The sequence below is a fragment of the Rhinolophus sinicus genome, linkage group LG06, assembly GCF_036562045.2.
Source record: "Rhinolophus sinicus isolate RSC01 linkage group LG06, ASM3656204v1, whole genome shotgun sequence".
Classification (NCBI taxonomy): domain Eukaryota; kingdom Metazoa; phylum Chordata; class Mammalia; order Chiroptera; family Rhinolophidae; genus Rhinolophus; species Rhinolophus sinicus.
The window spans coordinates 21,608,615-21,632,634 of NC_133756.1; the positions used below are offsets into that span (position 1 = coordinate 21,608,615).

Consider the following 24,020-nt stretch of genomic DNA (forward strand, 5'->3'; position numbering starts at 1 on the left):
TTTTTTTGAATTAAATAAAAAAACAGAATATTTTTATTTAATTCTAAAAACTAAAGTCACACACAAAAGCCAGGAGGATCAAACAAACAATATCCACAAGGCAGCCAATGGGCAACCAATGACCACTGTCTACTTTCAGAAAATTTTCATTACTCCAGAAAGGAACTCTGTACCCATTAACAGTCATTCCCCACTCCCCATCCTTGCAGCCCCTGACTTTTGGTCTCTATAGATTTTCCTATTCTGGACATTTCATGTAAATGGAATTATGCATTAGGGAGTCTTTTGTGTCTGGTCTGTTTTCAAGTTTCACTTATGTTGTAGGATGTATCAGAACTTCATTCCTTTCTTATTCCTTTGTATGGACATAAACCATTTTGTGTATCCATTCATAACTTGATGGATATTTGGGTTATCTCCACATTGACCTATTATGAATAACGCTGCTATGAAAATTCATGTACAAGTTTTTGTGTAGACATGTGTTTTCAATTTTCTAGGATATATACTAAGAGTGGAGTTGCTGGGTCATATGGTAACTCGATGTTTAACTTTTTGAGGAAGTGCCAAACTGTTTACCAACACAGCTGCATCACGAGCAATGTATGAAGGTTCCCACACATTCGTCAATAATTGTTATTTTTCCTCTTTTTGAAGTGGTGTGAAATGGTATTTCCTTGTGGTTTTGACTTTCATTTCCTTAGTGACTAATGTTGAGCATCTTTTCATGGGCTTATTGGCCACTCGCGTATGTTCTTTGAAGAAATGTCTACTCAAATCCTTTACCCATTTTAAAATTGGGTTATTTGTCTTTTCAATGTTGATATGTATGAGTTCTATATATATTCTGGATACTAGTATCTAATCAGATATATGATCTGTAAGTATTTTCTTCCATTCTCCCAAGTAAATTGTCTTTTCACTTTTCATTTTCTTCCAAGTAAATTGTCTTTTTACTTTCTTCATAGGGCACTTTAAAGCAAAAAAAGTTTTTAATTTTAATGGAATCCAATTTATCTACTTTTCCTTTGTTGTTTCTGCTTTTGGTGTCATATCTGAAAAAGTATTGTCAAGTCTAAGGTCACAAAGACTTATGCCCATGTTTTCTTCAGAGTTTTATCATTTTTGCTCTTAAATTTAAATCTGTGACTGAATTTGTTAATTTTGTATATAGTGTGAATAAAGAGTCTAACTTCACTCTTTTGCATGTGGATATCCAGTTGTTTCTGTACCATTTGTTGAAAAACTATTCTTTCCCATTAAATTATCTTGTCACCCTTGCAACTGACCATAAATGTAATGGTTTATTTCTGGACTTTCAATTCCATTCGTGATCTGTATGTCTATTCTTATGTCAGTACCATGTTGCCTTGATTACCATAGCTTTGAGTAAGTTTTGAAATTGGAGGAAATTGTCCTTCAACTTTGTTCTTTTTCAAGAAAATTTTGGCTATTCTGGTCTCTTCCTTTCCATATGAGTTTTAGAATCAGCTCATCAATTTCTTCAAAAAAAAGCAGTTGAACTTTTGATAAGGATTAAGTTGACTCTGTAGATCAATTTGGGAAGTACTGCCACTTTAACAATGCTGAATCTTCCAATCTATTAACATGGGATGTCTTTCCATTAATTCAGGTATTTTTAAATCTCTTTCAATAATTTTTTGTAGCTTTCCACATGCAACTTTTTTCCTAAGTATTTTGTTCTTTTGGATGCTGTGACAAAACATCTCTTTTCTTAATTTCATTTTTGGATTTTTTTCATTGCTAGTATACAGAAATGCAATTAATTTTTGTACATGGATTCTAATCCTGCAACTTGGCTGAACTCAATATTTAATAGTTCTTTTGTGGAAGTTGTAGGATTATCTATATACAGTGAGTTCTGGTTATCTGTGGTAGTTAGGTTCTCTAAAGTTGCCACAATAGCTGAATTAGTGAATACTGAACCACTGTCCTGGGGTATACAGATACACACACACACACACACACACACACACACACACACACACGATGATCTTAAGTCCTAAAGGTATCTCATCATAGTAGACTCTCTTTTCTTTATTTCACAAAAGAAAGAACGAGGTTCAGAAGTATTGCTGCTTGAGGCCACCTCACCAATGAATGTCAGAGTTTGGATTCAAACTCCATAAAACTGACTCTAGAGCCAAAGCTTCTTTTACTATAATGTACTGCCCCTAGTGTTCATCCTCTGGTTACCTCCGTATGAAAGCTGAAACAAAAAAGCAGAGTGTTCTCTTATTCAACCTCAGCTGAGAATGTGTGAGTCAGCAACTCAAAACTTTCACTACAATTTATGAAATTGTCCATGAATGACTGAACACATCACATTGATTTTGGAGTTACAAATAAATTTTGTAGGGTAGGTGAATTCTCCATAAATAATGAGAATCATTTGTTTAAGATTATGTCATCTGCAAATAAAGATAGTTTTACTTCTTCTTTTGCTATCTGCATGCCTTTTATTTCATTTTCTCGTCTAATTGCCCTAGCTCAGACCTCCACTTCAATGTTGAAAAGAAGTGGTTATAGCTGACATCTTGATCCTGATCTTTGGGGAAAAGCTTTCAATATTTTACCATTATGCATGACGTTAGTTGTGGGTTATTCATAGAGACCCTTTATGAGGTTGAGAACGTTTCATTTTATTCCTATTGTTTTATTGTGAAAGGGTGCTGGATTTTGTCAAATGCTTTTTCTGTTTATATTGAGATATCCTGAGATGTGATTTTTGTCCTTCTATTAATATGGTATATTACAGTGATTTTTATATGGTTAACTAACCTTGCATTCCTGGAATAAATCCCACCGGGTTGTGGTGTATAATCCTGCATATGTTGCTGGATACAGTTTCACAGTATTTTGTTGAGGATTTTTGCTTCTATATTCATAAGAGATATTGGTCTGTACTTTTCTTGTGATATTGTTGTCCAGTTTTAGTATCAGAGTAACACTGGCTTTTTTAGAATGAGTTAGGAAGTACCCCTTCTTCTATTTTTTGGAAGTGTTTATGAAGCATTGATCAACCCTTCAAATATTGTATCTACTCCATTTTTCTTTCCTTCTCCTTCTAGGATTCCAAGTGAATATATATATCAAACATTTTTGCTCTATCCTCTATGCCTCTTTTCCTTTTTTCTGTATTTTTCATCTTTTTCTCTTTATACTAAATTTTGGGATTTCTTTTGGCCTGTCTTCTGGTTCACCAATTCTATCTTCAGCTATATCTACTCGTTTCTTAAACCTGTCCATTGGGTTTTCAATTTCAATGATCATATTTCAGTTCAAGATGTTCTTTTTTTATTTTTTAAATCTTGTAGGTCACATTTTATAGTTTCCTATTCCTTGCAACTTTATTTAAACTTCTCTTATTTCTTTAAAAACAGAAAGTATAATCATTTTATTAATTTGTGTCTAATCATTCCAATATATAAAATTTCTACAGCGCTAGAAATCTTTTTCTGTTATCCCCATTCATGTTGTCTTGTTTTCTTGTGTGCCTGCTTATGTTTGACTGAATGCTGGTCATTTTACTTAAAAAACTTATAGAAACAATGTAAGGCCTAGAATGAATGCATTTTCCTTTTGAGAGGATGAATGTTGGCTTCTCTTGGGCATCTGAGAACATTACCAGTTCTGGACCATGTTAAATCACAATCAAGGCTTGAGGTTCACCAGAAGACTCAGGAAGTCTGAACATAGGCTGTAATTCCTCAGGATGATAATTCATTTCCTCAATCCAGGGTGGAAGTCTCTTGGAGGACCAGCTTATTATGAAGAGGGTCTCCTGTTTGATATTCCACTTTGTAGATGTCCTGGGCTTTAATGTTTCTTGCCCTCACCCTGAAATACTTATAAAGCAAAGTTCAAATTTATTGAAATTTGAAAATGGCACCAGGGCAGAAGAAGCTTCCATTCTCATTTACTTACTAGAGTAGAACTTCAGTAATTTCCTCAATTTTTTACTTAATGATCCAAGATACTGATAAAAAATGTGACCTGTATTAGGGAATTGGATTTTATTGACCTATAAAAATACATTTATTCCATGCTCTGAGTCCTTTGCAAATGATCCAAAGACTTTTTATTCCTCACTAACTACAGAAGTATACTATTATCATATTTATTACAGTATATGCAATACTTATGCTCTATCACTATCTACCATTTGTGGCATAAATTCATGATTTGAAATTCTTATTAATTTCTATTAATCCAGTAGCATTTTTCTTAGTAGAAATAAATGCATAACTATCTTCTGATTTCCCAAAGCCATCCTTAAATAAAAAATGTACAGAACCTCTTTAAGAAGAAATGAAACAAGTTCTTTAACTAGGCTTTATGATAAGTTTCATCTTCTCTGAGATGGTCACAATTTATTCAACATATTCTTTGCCTATTCTTTTTTCAATGAGTAGGGTTTTTTTCTTCTTCTTTATATTTGGTCTATTGTTTAAGATTTCAACTTGAGAATTCAACTTATCTATTGCTTAAGATTTCTTCAAACATATAAAGAAAGACCTATTTAGATTTTGTGAACCTTGAGAGCTGAGAACTCTGAAACAAGAGCAAACATGCAGTCATTCTTAGAGTATTCTTGATTTTCTAAGTTTATAGGAAGAATAATCTTGGGCATGATTTTCACTGCCTTCATTGATTTCTTTGGTGTCTAATTTGTTTGTTATTTTGGAATTAAATGTTTTAATTACATATAACACTGAGTATCAAATGCATGTGCTGTGTGCATGTCCTCAAGTATACAATTAAAAACAGCCATAAAATAGTTCATTGAACATAGGCAGTCATATGCCTATGATTAGTGAAGAAAAACCACCATTTTGTATCCTACTATAAATAATGTTATCAAAGTAATTGTGTCAATTTTAATGGGATTTTGGCATTGCTTTAGCAAAAAGTTGTTAATTTAGGGGTTTGAAAACACATTAAATATTTATTCCATTGATAATGGCATATGCTTTCAACTTCTGGGAATTTACCCAAAAGAGTCCTCCAGGCCAAATTAATCTTTTAAGGGGTGAGGCATTTTCTTTAGAAAACTGTTTCTTTGCCAAGTTTTGAATTTTTCTGATTATTTGTGTTTTGATTTTATAGTAATTGTTTCTATAAGGAAATGCATTAATTCATTCAACAAATATCTTAGTATCAAATTCTTGATGCAGGAGATATCTCAACAAAATATAGACCAATATCTCTGCCCTCAAGAAGCTTACATTATACTTTTCAAACTCAAGATTTTCTTTTTCATATTTCAATCTTACATTTATTTAGAATTTGGTATAAAGTGACTTTTTTCTAGTGTAGACTTTGGTCTGAAGTGATATCAAAAGTCTACTAATGTGCTGATATAAACTTTTTGGAAAACAATTTTTCAGTAAATATCAAAAGCTTCACAAAAAAAGCCTGAAAATGAAACATGCAAATATACTCAGCAATTTCACTTATTAGAAATTAATTAAAAGAAATAATTAAGGATGTACATACCGTGTTTCCCTGAAAATAAGACGTAGCCAGACAATCTGCTCTAATGCGTCTTTTGGAGCAAAAATTAATATAAGACCCAGTCTTATTTTACTATAAAACTGGATATAATATAATATAATATAAGGTATAATATAATACTGGGTCTTATATTAATTTTTGCTCCAAAAGACACATTAGAGCTAATTGTCCGGCTAGGTCTCATTTTCGGGGAAACACGGTAAGGATTAGGATTACATTACAATACTAGAAAACTGGAAACAACTATCTGATTATGTGTAATTGATTGAACAGATTATGGTACTTCTGTACAATGTAAATAATACATAATAACTTAAAATCACATTTTGTAAATTATATATGTAAAAATTATATACCTTATTTAAAAACATAAAAGGATATGAACAATAGGATCCCATATGCTGCAAAAAATATAGTTATATACCAAAACATTAACCATAGTTATCTCTAAATTATAAAATTAAGGAACAATCTTATCCTTTTTTTTTGCTTCTCTGTTTTTCCATATTTTCTACTAAATTAGAAAGACTAATTGCAATGAGTGAATAGTGAATTCATTATTTACAAAACTGAAAAGACATTTAAGGGTTTCAGTTTAATCTTTAACACAAGAATTAAGTATCACAGAATAAGAGCCAAGGTGTATTTAATAGTTTACTCTTTTCTTCAAATAAAGTGTTGTGACAATTCTACAGACTTAGAGTACTGCTTAAAAAGAAACACATAGAACAATGTCCAATATTTCAACTTGTGGTGCCATTAGATAATTAAAATAAAAATACATTTTGAGTTAATTACCTATCCAGGGCTTCCTTGAAGTATTTTCTCTGGACATCAAACTGAAAGACTGTACGTTCACAATCAGTTGAAGCATTATCACTACCCCCATGTTTCTTCAGGAAGGCATCAAACCCATTCTCATCTGGGTATTTTAAACTACCCATGAATACCACTAAATAGAAAGAACACAAAGTCACACAGCACAAAGATATAGACAATGTTTTTATTATCAATTATGAAATTTCTCACATGAAAAAAGAAATAGGAAGAGACTCTACCAACACACTAACAATGGCTAGTCTGGATAATATTTACTTTCTTCCTTACACTTCTGTTTTTAAAATTTTATAATGCTCATATATTACATATATACTCAAAAGCTAAACATTTTATTCTTAAAGAAAGAAAAAAGAAATATATAATTTATTTGTAAATAAATTAAAACGTTAACATAAGGGTACATGCAGATTAATTATTACTATAAAAACTCATAACATTTACCCTCAAATAGCTTGGAAAACCAGAATGTAAAAAATGAGTAACTCAGGAAAACAAATATGTTAGATATTTGTAATTGCATAGCATCCACACAGGTTTTAGTTAGGTACCTTCATAATTAAATTGAATATTTTCTATTTTGTTTTCTATTAATCATGTCTTTTGTATTTTCTATATTTCTAATGCTTTGACATCTGGGGGCCTGGCTAACCCTGGAAGAGACTGCCCTTCCCAAGACTATAGCCTAAATTCCTAGAGATTGGCTACTGTCTCCTGATTTGTTGGCCCTACCATACCTAAATAATAATAAAATCTACATATTCAAATAGTTTTCTAAGCAGTTTCATTCTAATTCTCAAAACAAGCATAATTAAGGAAATTAAAATTAAGACTTCATCTATGACATGCATCAAGATTTTTTCTTAGTCTTTTCTCTGGTTAAACATATACTTCTATCAAAGCAGTTAGTTATCTTTGAAATCAAGTCATACAAATTTGGAGGAAAAAACACACAAGGGAATAATATTTTACAAAGATCTTACTGTGCTCCAAAAAGTGTGCCAGCCCTGGCAGGTCGTCCGGATCAGCAAAACTCCCAACTCCAACACAAAGAGCCGCTGCAGACTGGAGTAAGTAGAACACATACAAATAATGAGTTAAGTCTAAAGGAATAATATTGTCATCTCATCTTAAGGATTCACTTGGAGATGGATGTTTTCCAATAGGAAGTAACAAAATTCTTTCTCTGATAATCAGGAGGCGCAGCAAAGTGAAGCTCACCAGAAATGGGTCAGTTTCACTCTGCTGCTTCTCCTCTTGCCATCCTGCCAAATGCTGAACACGTGCAGACCTGGGGCGGGGGAGAGGGGGAGTAGAAACAGACAGAAAAAAAGCAAAGAGGGACTGGCCAGCCCACCCAAATATCATTCTGTGTCAGATTTCAGAGTTCTGAACCAAGTATGTTTCTTGATTTGCTAGATTTTGGAAATCTGCAGAATAATGTATCTCGGTAGATTATCTCTAAAGATCTCTAAGCAATGAAAGGCTCTGTGTTCAGTTACAAGATGTAAAACTTCTCAATATTTTGTTTTTATTAAAACTTCTAAAAAAGACTCAGAAAAAAACTTTTCTTAAAACTTCTCAGAAAATTTTGTTTTTATTAAAAGAGGGTGTAAAATAACATGTCAGGAAAACATCTAACAAAGATAAGTAAATGATTAAAAAAGAAAATCTTTAGCTATTAAAACACTATAGGACTAAACTTGAAAGAGGCTTTTTAGTTCTTCATTTCTTATTCAAGATATATAGAACATTACTAACCAGCACATATTCTCCCAATACCTTGGGAAAATCAGAGTTTTTAACAAAATAGATGGCCAAGAGGTACACCAAACTACACTTTTTAAAAATGATTAGGGCATGCCATATGTCATTATAAGTTAAAAGAAACAAAAAAGGAGAGAAAAACAGTCAATTTAAATCCTTGAGGATAAGAAGTTGAATTATTAACATTCTCAAATTTTACAAATGTCAATTTTAAAAGGCTAACACCTTTGGTGACACAGATTGTTTTGATAAACAGTTACCCTCTCAGAAAGAGAGCTTTTAAAAATTAGCACGTAGCTGGTATAAAGTTAGCCATTTGTCAGAAAACAAAAGTATGTTTTCAGAAGAACCAAAGAGTCTCACTTAATACTGTAAATCCCATTTTGAAGACTTAAGCACATAAACTCAGTTAAAACATGTGGAAATACCCACTTCTTCAAACCACAGTCTAACCTGTTCTACGATGTTTAATAGATGCCTAACCTGCTTTCAGCTCCAACTACCCTATAAAGATTTCTTGTCTCGACCAGCAGAGTTGAAGATATCTTTGTATTAGTTGACTTAAACCACAGTCTATCAGACAGTTTTGACCACAGCAAAAACAGTCTCTGCGACTGTTAGAAAAGAAATTCATACTTGAGAATTAATTACCCAAGAAATTCATATTTGAGAAATTCATATTTGAGAATTGACTTAGGAAAGCCCTGAACAAATCTTTTGGTATATATCATACTTAAATTTAAATCTTGTTACTTTATCAAACCTGTCAATCAGATCAAAAACACCTTTTTGTGAGGAGGCAAATGGAGGGGGATAAAGGTGATGACACGGAAAAGCAGTTAACTTCTTAATTAGGTAAAAGTTCTCCAAACACCTCAAAATTTTTTTCTTCCCACTTCCATTAATTCTCATATTTACCTTAAACAAGGGTCATATTTTTCAAATAAAAATTAAACCATAAAACCACTGCAAAAACCCCATGCTACTCTTAAGTCACCTCTTCTCTAGACTACTTTATTTCCCTTTTGCAGACACTTATTCATTCAATGAATATAAACCATCTTCTGTTGTTACACTCATGTGATCTTTCCTTTCACTAGTATACCCCATTGTATCTGAATCAAAACAATTTGATCTCGTCTTCAAAATGCATTAAGTTCTTCCATTCCTTTGTAACATAATCATGAAAATTAGCTATTAATACCTTACAGAGAATATATCATACTGAGTTCTCAGAGAAGGCGGCATGTAAGCCAGTTTCTAATAATCATTAGAATTTGATGTTGCTGCTTCTGGAAGAGGGAAACATTTAAGGTTTAACCACCTAAGCAAAATAAAAAGGGGTACCAAAACTACTGAATGCACAGCCCCAACTGTCAAAGGGGTTCACAATTACTCTATAATGTCTTGACAGTAAAATTAGCTGTCAAGACAATTTTTTAATTTAACCCTAGAATTTTGCTTATCAATTGATTAGAAGATAAAAATATCAATTGATAGAAGATAATAAAAAAGTCCAAAGCACAAGAATAGCCACTAATAGGTAGACATAGAAAGAAATATACAGATAGGGACTGTTCAGTTACAAAGTTATCACTCAGTCTTAGAGCTAAAATGGACCCTAAAATTATGTAATCTAATCCTGTTATAGAAATGAAAAAGTTAAAAAGGCCTAAGATCATCCAGAAAGAGAGGGACAGAGCCAGAATTAGAATTCAGGTTTCCTGATTGTCAGTACTCTTTCCACTCTGTGACTTTTACATTTCTTCCTTTCTATTATTGATCTATTTGGAATTGTGAGATCTATTTTTGCTCCAAAATATTATTACATTATATTACATTACATTATTAATTCCCAATTTATTTATAAAAACCTTAGTATAGCCTATGAAGTGACATACCTATGCATTTTTTCCCAGTATTTTGGTTTTCATCCCTGAAGCTCTCCAAGATAAAACCACTTGGCCTATCATGCTACCCAAAAACAGCCATCACTCATAACCTCAATAGCAAGGACAAATAGCTTCTTAAACACGTAATTCAATCCCCCCACCAATTTAGTGAAAGAACTGGCACAGTCTTCTTTAAAAAAATTTTTCCAGGAAGAATGACCATCAAAGGATTTATTTAAAACCTGTCTACCATGTTTCCCTGAAAATAAGACCTAGCCAGACAATCAGCTCTACTGCGTCTTTTGGGGCAAAAATTAATATAAGACTTGGTCTTTTTTTACTATAATATAATGTAATATAATGTAATATAATAATATAATATAATACTGGGCCTTATATTAATTTTTGCTCCAAAAGACACATCAGAGCTGATTGTCTGGCTAGGTCTAATTTTTGGGGAAACATGGTACTATTTGTATCTCATAACTTCATATCTTTGAGGACTGACCACTTTACAGTATAATACATTTGACATGTAGATTTTAGTCTTAATAACCTGAACTTCAATTTGTTTGTCTGTGGAATGTACCATGTTAAATGTATTAGCAATATTCAAGAAATTAGCTTCAACAAACATTTGCTGACCAATTCCACCGTAATGCCTCCAAAATACTATCCTCTAATATAGGTACTCCCTACTGCAAAATGGAGGTAGTGTTCTTCAAAAGATACCCAGAAAGGGAAATTCTTCCTATTAAGCCCTATTTATCTATTCATTGATTGTTGTCATATATTATACTAATTAAGCTCAACTCCCCATTTCTATTTCAGTTCTTCCAATCTGCTTGTTATCTATCCAGACCTTTGGTGCTTTCCCATAAGATATAAATCACATTCAGTTACCTAGATAGAAATATCCAATGAGAACTCTTAGAACCATAGACCCAGGTGAGGATTCTATACTAGCCCTGTTCATTTTCTACTTTCAGTCTCTCCAAGGATAATACACTCTCTTATGCCTCTATCCCAGGCTAAGAATTATACAGATTCTCACCCCTTGGCATTTGTTTTTAAAATATATCATGTGCACAAATACACATAAATTCAAATATTACCAGTGATTACCTCTAAGAGTTATGGTTATGGGTGATTTTTATATTTCTGTTTTTCTTTATTTTCCATTAATTTCTATAATAAACATGTCACTTTTATAATCAAAGCAAAATGTTTATAAATGTTATCTTTATACAGAATAAAAGACCTTTACTGAAGATCAAAAGAAAAATATATACTTCCTTTTTGCCATTAAGAAGTAGAACATAAGTTTAGAATTTATCCCAAAGAATTCCCAAATTAGAAAAAGATATAATAGACATGATTCACACCTGTTTTTCAGTGGTTTTCTTTCTGGCCTCTGCCCTCTCTTCCAATTCTTCCAATTCATTATCCTCAGTATCAAGGTCATCATCATCATGTTCAACATCATCATCAAACTCATCTTCATCATCAAAACCCTCTTCATCATCATCTTCTATTTCAGCTCCAGAATCTTCATCATCGTCGTCCTCGTCTTCTTCTTCTTCTTCCTCTTCCTCTTCATCATCCGTTGCATCTCCCGTTTTACCTTCCATATTACTTAGGTCTGAAATCAAAAGTGCCTGCAAGCCATTTCGTAGTTTGATGTGTCTAGGTGAAAAAAAGACAAAAAAACAAAAAACATTTGAATCAGCTATTCATTACACTATATTGATACAAGTAATCAGCTTAGCAGAATTTTTTAAAAACTCCAAGCACACATTCACAAAACCAACAGTATTTTTAAATTAATAAAATAGGTTGCTTCTGAAAGGGGAACTTCAAAAGCTTATCAGTTTCTGAGTAGCTGGAGAGAAAAGATAAGAGAGACACATCACTGTTTGTATTTTATATACATAGAGTATATTGTATACACCCTGTTTGTATTTTTAAATTTTGAACTATGAAAATATATTTACTTATTCAAAAACCAAATCTTAGAAGTTAAAATTTTAGAAGTTAAACCCACCACTCATCCTCTCTTACTATGTTTTTTAATGTATAAGCACTTAATAAACATTCTACCATACTAGAAGACTTTAAGATAAACATATCCCTCCATATACAGAGCAGTCATATCAGCTTGCATATCACAGCAAAATCTCAACTAGTTAAACTCTGTTGATTGCTTTGGCAAAATGTATTTGATATTTTATACCAGTCACCAATTTTTAGGGACTAAAAAAATGGCTTCATTTTTAAGAAAACCAAATCCCACAGACTGGTAGCCCTGAAGGAAGACGATGATCCTCTTAATAAAGCTGCTGTGCCTGTTTGGTGACTGCAAACTTCTCCTGTTTATCCTCATTCTTTCATGTGTGATTCAATAAGCATTTATTTAGCAGCTTTTAATGTATAAGATATCGTACTATATTGATGGTAAAAACTATAAAAACACATTCCTCACCATCAGGTACTCACTGTCTAGTACAATACAGTACAATTAAGCCACTACAATACAGAATGACAGAGGTAAACACATAATGTTAGAAAAAAGGAAGCAGTCAGGGAAGACCTGAGATACACTTAAGCAATTATGATTTTTTTAAAAAAAGAAAAAAAGTTCATTTAGCAGAAACTGGAAAGAATAATGTGCAAAGAAAGACAAGGAAGGGAGACTGGATTAAGATGGAAGACTGAACCCATGGATTTATCTCCTTTCCGTATCAAAAATCACATTTAAATAAGCTCAATACCCCAGCCTACTCTTCACCCCCATCCCACACACATACCTCAAGTCTATCCTCAGCAGCCTAAAGAATTCAGAGCAGGCATGTTATGGGCTAAACTGTGTCCCCCCCAAAAGTCATATGCTGAAGTCCTAACCTCTCTCATATCTCAGAATATGACTGTATTTAGAAATGAGGCTTAAAGAGGTGATTAAGTTAAAACGAGCCCGTTAGAGTGGGCCCTAATCTAATCTGACTGGTGTCTGTATAAGAGGAAATTGGGACACAGAGACACTGGACGAGTGCACACAGATGAAAGGCCATGTGAGGACACAGCAAGAAGGCAGCCATCTGCAAGCCAAAGGGAGAGGCCTCAGAAGAAACCAAGCCCACTGACACCTTGAAGAATTGAAGAAAATAAATTTCTATTGTTTAAGCCATCCAGTCTGTGGTATTTTGTTATGGCATCCCTAACGGACTAGTATAAAGCATTTCCCTTTTCAAAAACCATCAATGGCTTCCTATCATACTTGGAATAAAATCTAAAATCCCTGCCAGGGCCTAGAAGGCTCCACATAATCTGGTGGTCCCCCACTACCTCTCCAATCTTTCTTCATTCTCTTTGTTCTGACCAAATGACTTTATTGTTGTTTCCTGAACATTCCAAACAGGCTCCCATACCGGGGCCTTTGTGCTTGCTATTCTCTCAGCCCTAAGGCTCTTGCCCTAAATAGAGTATTTGCATGGCTGCTCCACCTCTTTTAAGCCTTTGCTGAAATGCCCCCTTTTCAGAAATATGTTTTCTGACCACACATCTAAAATCGTGCCCCAGTCAATCTCTATTCTATCCTCCTTTAACTTTTTCACACCATTTATCATCACTTGAGTTTGGTTTTTTTCCTGTGTGAACTTTTAGAATGTTAGCTGGGAGAGCAGGGCTTTTCTTTTTCTTCACAGCTTATATCAGCAGCACCTTAGACATTGCTTAGCACTTAGGAAACATTTAAGATACATTTGTTGAATGAACAAAATGTTAAGGCCTAAAGTGGGCCTTATACAAGATAGGTACTTAAAATCTGCTAAATGAAACAAAACATGAGATAAAATCTAACACCTAGTTTTATAAAAATAAATAAAATCATGACTACATATGTATATATTAAATGTATAAAAAGGTACAGCAAAAGAAGTAAAAGGATACAAACCAAATGTAACAGCAATATGTACATATATATCTGGGGATAAACTAAAAGTAGAGCAGGGTACAAAAAACTTTCACATTTTACTCTGTAATTTCTATACATTTTCAATCTTTTGTAATAAAAATATGTCCATTATTTATGTAATAAAAATAATAAAAATTTAAAACCCACTCCTTAACAAATTAAGAACACACACACAAAAAGTCCTTCACTTTCTGGAGGGTTAACTTCTATAAATCAACATTGAATCTACTTAAAAAACAGTCATGGACAAAATGCTCTTTATCATCACTTCTATTCAACACTGTATTGGAAGTCCTAGTCTATCAAAAAAGATCCAAACTATAAATCAATAGAAAAAATTATGAGGCAAAGAGATTGAAACCTAAAATAAGCTGCTCAATGCCAACACCCCACTTTTCCCTCTTCTCCAACTGCCCAGCTGTACCCTTTACTTTGTCGCTGGTCGGGATTTAAGTCTCCTTTCCTCCCTCCCCCCCTTCTCTATCTCTTCTACACCTCCTCTATGGGAACTTCCTACTGACCTATAGGAGACTCAGAACAGAAAACCAGACCAGGATAGACTAGGAAAAAAACAAAACAAAAAACAAAACAAAACAGAAATTCTGGCAGCTCCCCTTAGAGAAAAGCCAGTCTCAGCACAAGGAGAACCAGCCATAATCTACTCTCCTTGTACTAGGTCAGAATTAAGGAATTAAGTTTTGCTGGGAAACTCCTGTAGAGGAGTCTGCTTTTATTGTAAAAACTCAGGTCACCTTAAGAAGAATTGTAGAAGACTGAAATGGGGTTTAGAAAAAGAAACAGTAGCAAGCAAGGACTAGGAGAGCACATTTCCTCTTCTCCTTACTTAAACACTTTAGGAGAAACTGAAATTACCATAAAAAGGGAAACTACTAAGGCCTTTGTAGATTTGGGGCTACTTTATCTTTTCTTAACCCAGTTAAGTTGCTCACTCCTTTGAACTAAGCTTCTGTACAAATGGTAAGGACATCTAATCAACCAATGTCTGTTTTTAACTCAGACTCTGTTCCCTTCCAGCTAGGGAAAATTATGAAGCAACGTATATTTTTACTAGTCAAATCTGCCCCAATTCACTTCATAGGGCAAGACTTTCTTAAAACCAATGATGCCCACATGTCCTCTGCCCAGGGTGAAATGTATTTAGAACTAAATGAATCAGATACTAAAACAATTGGGAAAATAATGATTTTTTTTAAAAACCTCCACAAGAGGAAACTAATCTTGAGACCGACTGAATGTTTGTTACAGGAGGTTCCAATGCAACTTTGTGCTTTTTCCAGTATAGACATTGGCAAGATTAAGTCAGCCACTTCTATTAAAATAACTATTGACAATACTTTGCCTCCACCTAACATTTCACCAATATCCTTTAAGACCTGATGCACTAGCGGTAATTAATCCTCTTATATAAGATTACTTGAAAGGGGGCTTATAATTCTGTGTACAAGCTCCTGTAATTCTCCTATCCTTCCATTAAAGAAACCAAATGGAAAAGAATGGAGATTGGTACAGAATCTCATAGTTATAAGGAAAGACATCCTATGGTTCCAAATCCACATACCCATCTATCAGCCAATCCTGTGGACTGCCAATATTTTTCAGTTAAATAGATTTATGTAGTGCCTTTTTAGTATTCCTGTAGAAAAAGACAGGAACTATCTCTTTGCTTTCACCTGGGAAGATCGAGAGTTTACTTGGACAGTAATACCCCAGGGATATACACCTATTTCTCTCAGTTCCTAAAAGCTGATTTGAATTATGCTGAATTTCCCAGAAATTCTAATATGTGGATGATTTTTATGCTCTGGAGCACATTAGACTCCCAAGAGGACACAATTCACCTATTACAACAGCTAGCCATAAAGGGACATAGGGTCTCAAGGGACAAGCTTCGATTCTGTATCTGAAGATGGACTACTAATTAATCCAGAAAGACTTAAAGGAATCTTATCCTTTCCCCTTCCAAAAACAAACAAACAAACAAACAAACAAAAAACAGTTTAAAGAGTTCATGAGTCTAACTGGATACTGTCACAATTAGGTTCCAAATTTTTCATTAATGGTCCAGCCTTTATATGTCTTATTACAAATCACATCAACCTGATTCAATTCAGAGGAACCCCGAAGGCAAACAAGAGAAGCTCTAGAGGAACTATTATGTAAAGCTCCAACTCTGGGACACCTTAATTATAAATTTTCTTCCTTTTTTATAAACGAAAATAAATGCTTTAGGAGTTTTAACTCAAAAACATAGAGATCCTCAGAGCCCTATCGGATATTATAGTCAGCAGTTAGACTCAATAGACAAAGGGCTCCCCCTCTCTGCATGACCGCCATCTCTGCTACAGCCATGTTATGCAAACAAACAGAAGAAATACCGTGTTTCCCCGAAAATAAAACCTAGCTGGACAATCAGCTCTAATGCATCTTTTGGAGCAAAAATTAATATAAGACCCGATCTTATATTATATTATATTATATTTATATTATAAAGACCCGGTCCTATATTATAGTAAAATAAGACTGGGTCTTATGTTAATTTTTGCTCCAAAAGACGCATTAGAGCTGATTGTCCAGTTAGGTCTTATTTTCGGGGAAACACGGCAGTTGTGGGCTCTCCTTTATTTAGGTTCCTCATGCTGTTGAATCTCCACTGAACTCTCATCACACTCAACACTTCTGTCACTCAACTGGCTTCTTATGAAGTATTCTTGCTTTCTGTGCCTAATATTACTGTAACTCGATGTTAAAAGTCTTAACCCAGCAACTTTGTAAACTTCTTTGCAGAATGAAGACGTCCATTACTATGTTTTGCTTACTGACCACCTTCTGGTTCCTAGGAATGATTTACAGGAAACTCCTATTGATAATGATGACTGAATTTGGTTTACAGATGGATCTTATCTGAAAGATGAACAGGGACATTGCCGAGCTGGACATGTAATAACTTCCATGGTGGACATAATAGAAGGTTCTTATTTACCTGAATAAGCTCTGCTCAACAAGCTGAATTAATTGCTCTAACTTGAACTTGTCAATTGGCAAAAGATCAAATAGCCAATATTTACACTACAATATTTATAATATTATAGTTGCTATAACTTTGGTGTAGCTCACAACTTTGGAATGTTGTAGAAGCAACGAGGCTTCTTAACTCCCTCAGGGCAGCTCATAAAGAATGGAAAACAGGCTGCAGAATTATTAGATGTCATACAGCAACCAAAACAATTGACAGTCATCAAAATTCCCGGACATTCTAAAGCTGCCACCATGGAAGCAAAAGGAAATAATTTAGTTAATGCTGCAACTAAACAAGCAGCAACAGGCAACCAAATTATCCAGACCAGAGCATGTGTCGTCTCCCTATTAAATCAGTAAGACTCTCTTCTACAGTTCCAATGGACAGCTGCAGAAGAAGAGGATATGGCAACAAAAAGGGAAACTTCGACCCAGACACAGATAGTTTGGACCCAATCAAAAATCAGTCTTACCGATAAGAGCTCATTACCTATGCTTCAACATGTACATGTATTGGGGTCCTAAAAAGATGATTTCATGGAGTAAACAATATTACTGGGAACCTTCTCCTACTGTGTAGCTCATAAACATATATAGCAGATGTTCTATCTGTCCAAAATATAACCCTGGAAAATCATTCCACACGTCCCAAGGACATTTCCCACTTCCTTTAGCTCCACTTTGAGGTATGGTAATTAGATTTTGTCCAAATGCCACCATCGCATAAATATAAATATGTGTTAATTATGATTTGTATGTTTTCTTACGGGGTTGAGGCATTCCCTTGCAGGAGAGCAACAGGCTTAACAGTAGGTAAATTATTAATGGAAAAAAATAATTCCCCATTGGGGAATTCCCTGAGTTACATAGTGACTGAAAGATTCATTTCACTGGGCAAATGCAATCCATTTGTAACATTAGTCCCATCCCATTCTACAGCATTTTCACTGTGCTCATCACCCCAGTTCTCTAGATTGGTGGGATGTACAAATGGTATAATTAAAAGTCAACTAGGTAAATTTTCAAAGGCTTTAATCTCCCAAAACCTCTCCCTATGGTGCTCCTCAATCGGAGCTACTCCTTTTGATAAACAGAGCATTTCTCCTTATTAAACAGTCACTGGTCGCCCTATGCATCTGGATGAAGGGACACATGAGCCAACCTTACTAAAAGGAGACATTTTGCATCATTATCAAGGACTTATTAACCAGCTTAAAGAAACTGATAAATTTGTCACTGAGTCATTTCATAATGTGCTCCCAGGAGACAAATACTTCAAAGACCACAACTTAAAACCGGGAGATTCTGTCCATTGGAAAAGGGAAAGGATGTTATAAGGTCTTACTAACTAATCCATGTGCAGCTAAACTCAAGGATTCACATTTCTCATAAAAAAAAAAAAAAAAAAAAAAAAGAAAGAAAAAAGTGGCTAACCATGAATGAATATCTGCCCTTGTCTCTGACACTCACCTCTCCCTACAGCGGACATCAAAGGCTCCTCAAGGCTGAGAAGCCCCACATCAGAGTAGACAGCTATCCCAAGACATAGATAAGGACTGTATACCTACAAATTGATGTTAAACTTAAAAAAGTAAAAATTGTTTCTTTACCTGTCTGCTAATATTACTCATAATAATAGTTACACTTGTTCTTTGGGCTTTTCTCAAAATTTGTTCTTATAGAGCCCCAATGTTAGTAATTGCTAAAGGTGTATAATTTTTGTATTATCAATAATATTCTTTTTATGGTTTCTCTTTTCAAATTTAGAAGGAATGCTATTGCAGAAAGAAGGAAAGGGTGTGGGTGTGTTTGAGAGAAGTTAAAAGGAAGCAGTTTGTCCTAGTAAGTTGGTTACTTCTGAATGTGTAAAAAGAGATAAACTGACAACAGGGGAAGTTGTGGAAAGATAGTGGAAAAGAATGTTGAGAAAGGAATTTTATGTATAAACATTAGAATCCAATTATGGGAACATGTTTATTCCCTAACCCAACAAGGACTACTAACTATATTCAGATGGAAGCTGAAGTGGCTACTAAAAAAAAAAAAAAAAAAATGGCCCTCTATAACAGCTCCTGAGGCACAGGAAATTTACTTATGAAATTCTTATTGTCCTCCTGGCCTCTGGAAATTTTTAGATGGTAATTGTAATTTACACCATTGTATTCTTACAGCGTTGGCCCCAATTAAACCTTAAAGTTACAGTTCCCAATTGCACAATTAGCAGGAATCAGATGAATAATGCACGAAAACTTGAGCACGTCCAATGGGAAGATGGGCCAAATAATAATAATAATAATGATGATGCCAGTAAATAGAAACCCACCTAATGGTCAGATTGTAAAAACCGAAGAGGTCTATGGTGTACCCTCAAACTATAAGTAAATGTTGTATTAGATGCAAAATACAGAAAAGTGAGACAGACCACAAAACTTGCTGGCAGGTTAGAAATGATCCAGAGGTCTTTTTTTCTTAATGAAGGCCTGTAAGACCTGATTGCCTCCCATTTACCTGTCTTTTCCTTTTGAGAAAAATTCAACCTTGACTTCCATCCAAGGCAGGGTCTTGCCCCATCCCCAATGGTTCACACCATTTCAGCAAAGCAAATGAGGACACTAAGACTTCCTAGGAATGAGACTTCCTAGCACAATGGGACTACATTATCTAAACAAGTAGTTGGTCGTTTATGCATCCTTCAGATTGATGTGTTAAGTGTGGACAAAAAAGGGACCACATACTAAGCCTGACAAGCTCAGGGGAGACCTGCATGGCAGACCCTACAAACTCAAGAGACCAAAAGTAACCACATAGGATGATCTGAACATTAAAAATTCCTAACTAAAAGCGGGTCATGGTGGGTAGTCACATCCTAGACCTATAGCTTCCTTGACAAAGGTCTATCTTTACCATAAGTGAGACTGTCTATTGTCTTTTTGCATCTAAGATACATACCTTTGAAATGTCAGAGCAATCTCCTTTTCTAGGCCCCCTCAGGGCACACCCACAGTTCCTGAGCATGAGCTCAAAGAACCCCTCATTTTCATCTTGTTCCTCAAATACCATTTCACTGTGCTGTACATGTTATTAATTATCCAGTACCCACCAATGTAAAAGAAGTATATGTCTCTCTGTTTTGTTATCCAATCCCAGAGATGTACTCCCACTTTGCTTTCTCCCACCCCCTTATTAAAATCTACCGCCAATGGATTTCATGTAACCCTCCTTATGTCTCCTTTCATTCTAATGTATAAAATAAGATGCAAAGCTGCCATTCTCTAGAGCATTTTCTCAATCCATTGAAATTTTGCTTCCCAGCAGTTGTCATCAGCTTAGCTCAGATAAACTCATAAAAATTCTCTGCAGGTTTGGATGTTTCTTACACTATCAATTGCAATGTTTTGAGACAAGATTAAAACTTTTCTGTAGAACAGCCTTCAACCAGTATTCTCAAACACCAAATGGCTTTAGAAATTAGCTGTTGCTGCAGACTTGATAATGTTTCTTAATGAATTCACCCACTATTACAAAACAGCACCTATATGAAAAACTTACGGTAAAATCATTTCAAGAATAACTAATGTTGTCTGAATCACAAGTAATGGCAAACTGCTTTATACATTTCCTGTGCTGTCAAAAGTTAAAACAAGTAGCTATATCTCCATTTCCATACAAATTTGCAGGGGATGTTTTCCTATAGGTCCAGCAGTGGTTTTTCAGAACTTGGTGAAAACACAAAAGAAATTTCCTTATTTCAAAGCCCTTTTAATTGTGCAATTGAAGGGCTTCCACCTAATTTTCAATCAGAAGTGATTAATTTATAATGTAATGACATGCTAAAAGGCTAAAATATCAAAGACTCTAACAGGGTTCTATAAATGCCTTTTAAGCAATGAATATGCTCAAATAAAATCATATGCTCATGGATTATCAGTATTTGGCAGTACCTGTCAGTGTGAAAACACATTTTCAAAGATGATACATGTAAAAATATCATTACAAATCATTATTAACAGATGAACATTTGCAATCACCTTTGATGACAGGCAACACTAACTCTGAATTCCCCCAAAGCAAAATGTGATCCCTATAAAAAATAATTCCATTCTTCTCAATTGATGACCTGTATTATCCCCCAAAAAAGTACGATTATATTTTGAACTTCATAAAAAATTTTATTAAGAATGTGCAATTTGTTTTCTTTCTTGTTATATATGTACCTATATAATATCCTTAATTTTGTCTCTAGACTGACAAAAGCCTAAAATATTTATTATCTAGCCCTTTACAGGAAACGTTTGGTGACAGAAATCTGGGATACAGATTTTTCAAAAGATGTGCTTGGACAACTGGTTGTCCATACTTTTTTTTAAAAAAGTAATAAAATTAGATCCTTACCAAAATGTAAGAAGCTAAACTACAAAACTTTCAGAAGAAAATAAAGATGAAAAAAGCACAAACCATAAACAAAAAGATGAATAAATCTGATTAAAATTTAAGACTTTCTAAACAAAGGGTAAAAACAAGCTATATAGACTGAGAATGTATTTGCAACTCATAACCAACAAAGGATTAGCACTTAAAATATGTAAAGAATTCTTACAAGTTAATTTAAAAAAGGAAACTAACCCAATAGAAAAATGGGCCACTCATAAAAGGAGAAATCCAATTGCCAGGAAACATGAAATAATGCTTGATTTTATTAGTAACAAGAGAAAATGCAAATAAAAAAGATTTTTTTAAAAGAGAAAAATATTTCCCATAGATCAGGCTCTCAATTTTTTAAAAATCTAACCATATCAAGAGTCAGTAGGAATGTATAGAAGCAGGAACGCTCATGCTCTACTGGTGCAAATGTAAAATAGTACAACCAATTATAAGAGTACTATGGCAACATCTAGTAAGGTTAAAAATGAATCATATACTTATAGGTATGTGCTTACCAGTATATAAATTCTCAAATGTGTGCACGAAGAGTCATGTGTAAAAATGTTCACTGAAGCACTGGAAACAACTTAAATGCCCAACAATCAAAGAAAATTGTGGCATAATCATAAAATGTAATATAAAATTGGGAATAATCTAAATGACCAGTAACAGGGAAACAGATAAATTATGATGTATTCGTACAACAAGATATTAAATAGTATTTAACACAAGTCACTAGTACTATACTTATCAGCATGGACAAATCTCAAAAACACTGTTATACCAAAAAATAAAAAATAAAAAGCAGTTTATGAGACATCCAATGTGATATAATTTTTATTTCTATGTCTGTTAAAACATGCAAAAACAGTAATATATACTGTTCACAGATAAATGTATATTTAATAAAAAGTACAAAAATATACATAGGAATGGTATATATACCAAATTCAGATAATGGTTAATGCTGGAAAAAGAGGGTAGGAAATGCTACGGAGGAGGGAATACTCAAATAGCTTCAAGTGTGTAGCTGTATGATTTTATTTCTTAAAAAAAAATTTGATCTGAAATAAAAACAAGAAATAAAGTGTTTTTAAAAAGACTGAAAAACATATCCTCATATAACAATCAGGCCAGAGGAGAAAAGGATAAAGGAGTCAGAGATGTAAGTAAGACTCTATGAGACAGGCACTAATTATAAGCACTGGGGATATAGCAGTGAACAAAATGAAGTCCTTGCTCTCATAAACAAGTAAATATATAATATATGAAATGGCGGTAAGTGCTATGAAGAAAAATAAAACAGAGCAAGAAAGAGTATAGGGGTGGGGAACCTGAGTATAATTATTTTATAAAGGATGCTATTTAAAGCTACTAGACTAGATGAGGTAACACAGGGAGCAAAGGTAGGCAGGGAAGAGAAAAGGTTCAGGATTGAGCAGGAGGCCCTCCAAAATTTAAAGGTCAAGGAGATGAGGAATCTGCGAAGGAGGCAGAAAGAGAGCTAAGAACAGTGTTAACTTGGAAGCCAACTGAAAAAGCATTTCAAGAAGGAAACTAGTGATCAACTGTGTCATATATCCTAGAAACAGACCAGATCACCAGAGGTTATCATATATATATATACATATATACTGAAAGGTCTAGTAAGAAAAGAACTTGAGAACTGACCAAATATAAAGGTTATTGGTGATCTTGAAAATAGCTTTTTGGTACAGCAATAATGACAAAAGCCCACTCTGAGTTCAAGAAATAATGGAAGTAGATGAACTGCAGGTTGCAAGTACATGCAACTCTTTTAATAAGCTTTCCTATAAAATAAACCAAGAAATTTAAGTAGCTGGAAGGGCATAGCTCAAAGAGGATGTGGAGTAAAGAAATGTTTTTCCCTAGAAGATACGAACAATTACAGCATATTTGTATGTTCATGGTAATGATCCTATAAGGGGGAAACTGATAATGCGGTACGGAACGGGCACTGAGATAACTGATGGATGGGATCAATAAAAAGGAGATGGGATCTACCATGCTTCCCCGAAAACAAGACAATCAGCTCTAATGCGTCTTTTGGAGCAAAAAATTAATATAAGACCCGGTATTATATTATATTATACCCAGTATTATACTATATTATATTACATTATATTATATTATATTATACCCAGTCTAAGACCAGCTCTTGTATTAATTTTTGCTCCAAAAGACGCAGTAGAGCTGACTGTCCGGCTAGGTCTTATTTTCAGGGAAACACAGTAGTACACAAGTAGAGAAATGATGGGTTTTAGTACAGACAGTTGATTTATTAATTACAGAAGGAAAGGCACGCAAAGACAAAGAAACAAAGTTTCTCCCTAAAAAAATTTCAGCACAATGGAGAGGAAAGACAAATAGGACTTAACAAAAATATGAAATAGCTTGAAAAAAATACAGTCCACAAGAGTGTAAATAACTCACATGTGGGAGGGGAAAAGTGAAGGAAAAGAGTCAAAGGATTCACAGAGGAGGTAATGCTTGAATCTGCAAGGCAAACATGACCAAAGAGTACATACACCACGTGC

The 24,020-nt window shown here is 34.1% G+C and overlaps 1 protein-coding gene across 2 annotated transcripts in view; it reads right to left on the minus strand.

Annotated features, from left to right (window-relative positions):
- The window catches only part of NRDC (nardilysin convertase), a 64,013-nt gene that overhangs the window by 34,509 nt on the left and 5,484 nt on the right, over positions 1-24,020 (minus strand). For both annotated transcript variants that reach the window (XM_019742779.2, XM_019742780.2), the window contains exons 2-4: positions 11,420-11,720; positions 7,359-7,440; positions 6,337-6,490 (exon numbers count right to left, since the gene is read on the minus strand). In XM_019742779.2, the coding sequence (XP_019598338.2) occupies positions 6,337-6,490; positions 7,359-7,440; positions 11,420-11,720 (537 nt within the window). The remainder of the gene's footprint in view (positions 1-6,336; positions 6,491-7,358; positions 7,441-11,419; positions 11,721-24,020) is intronic.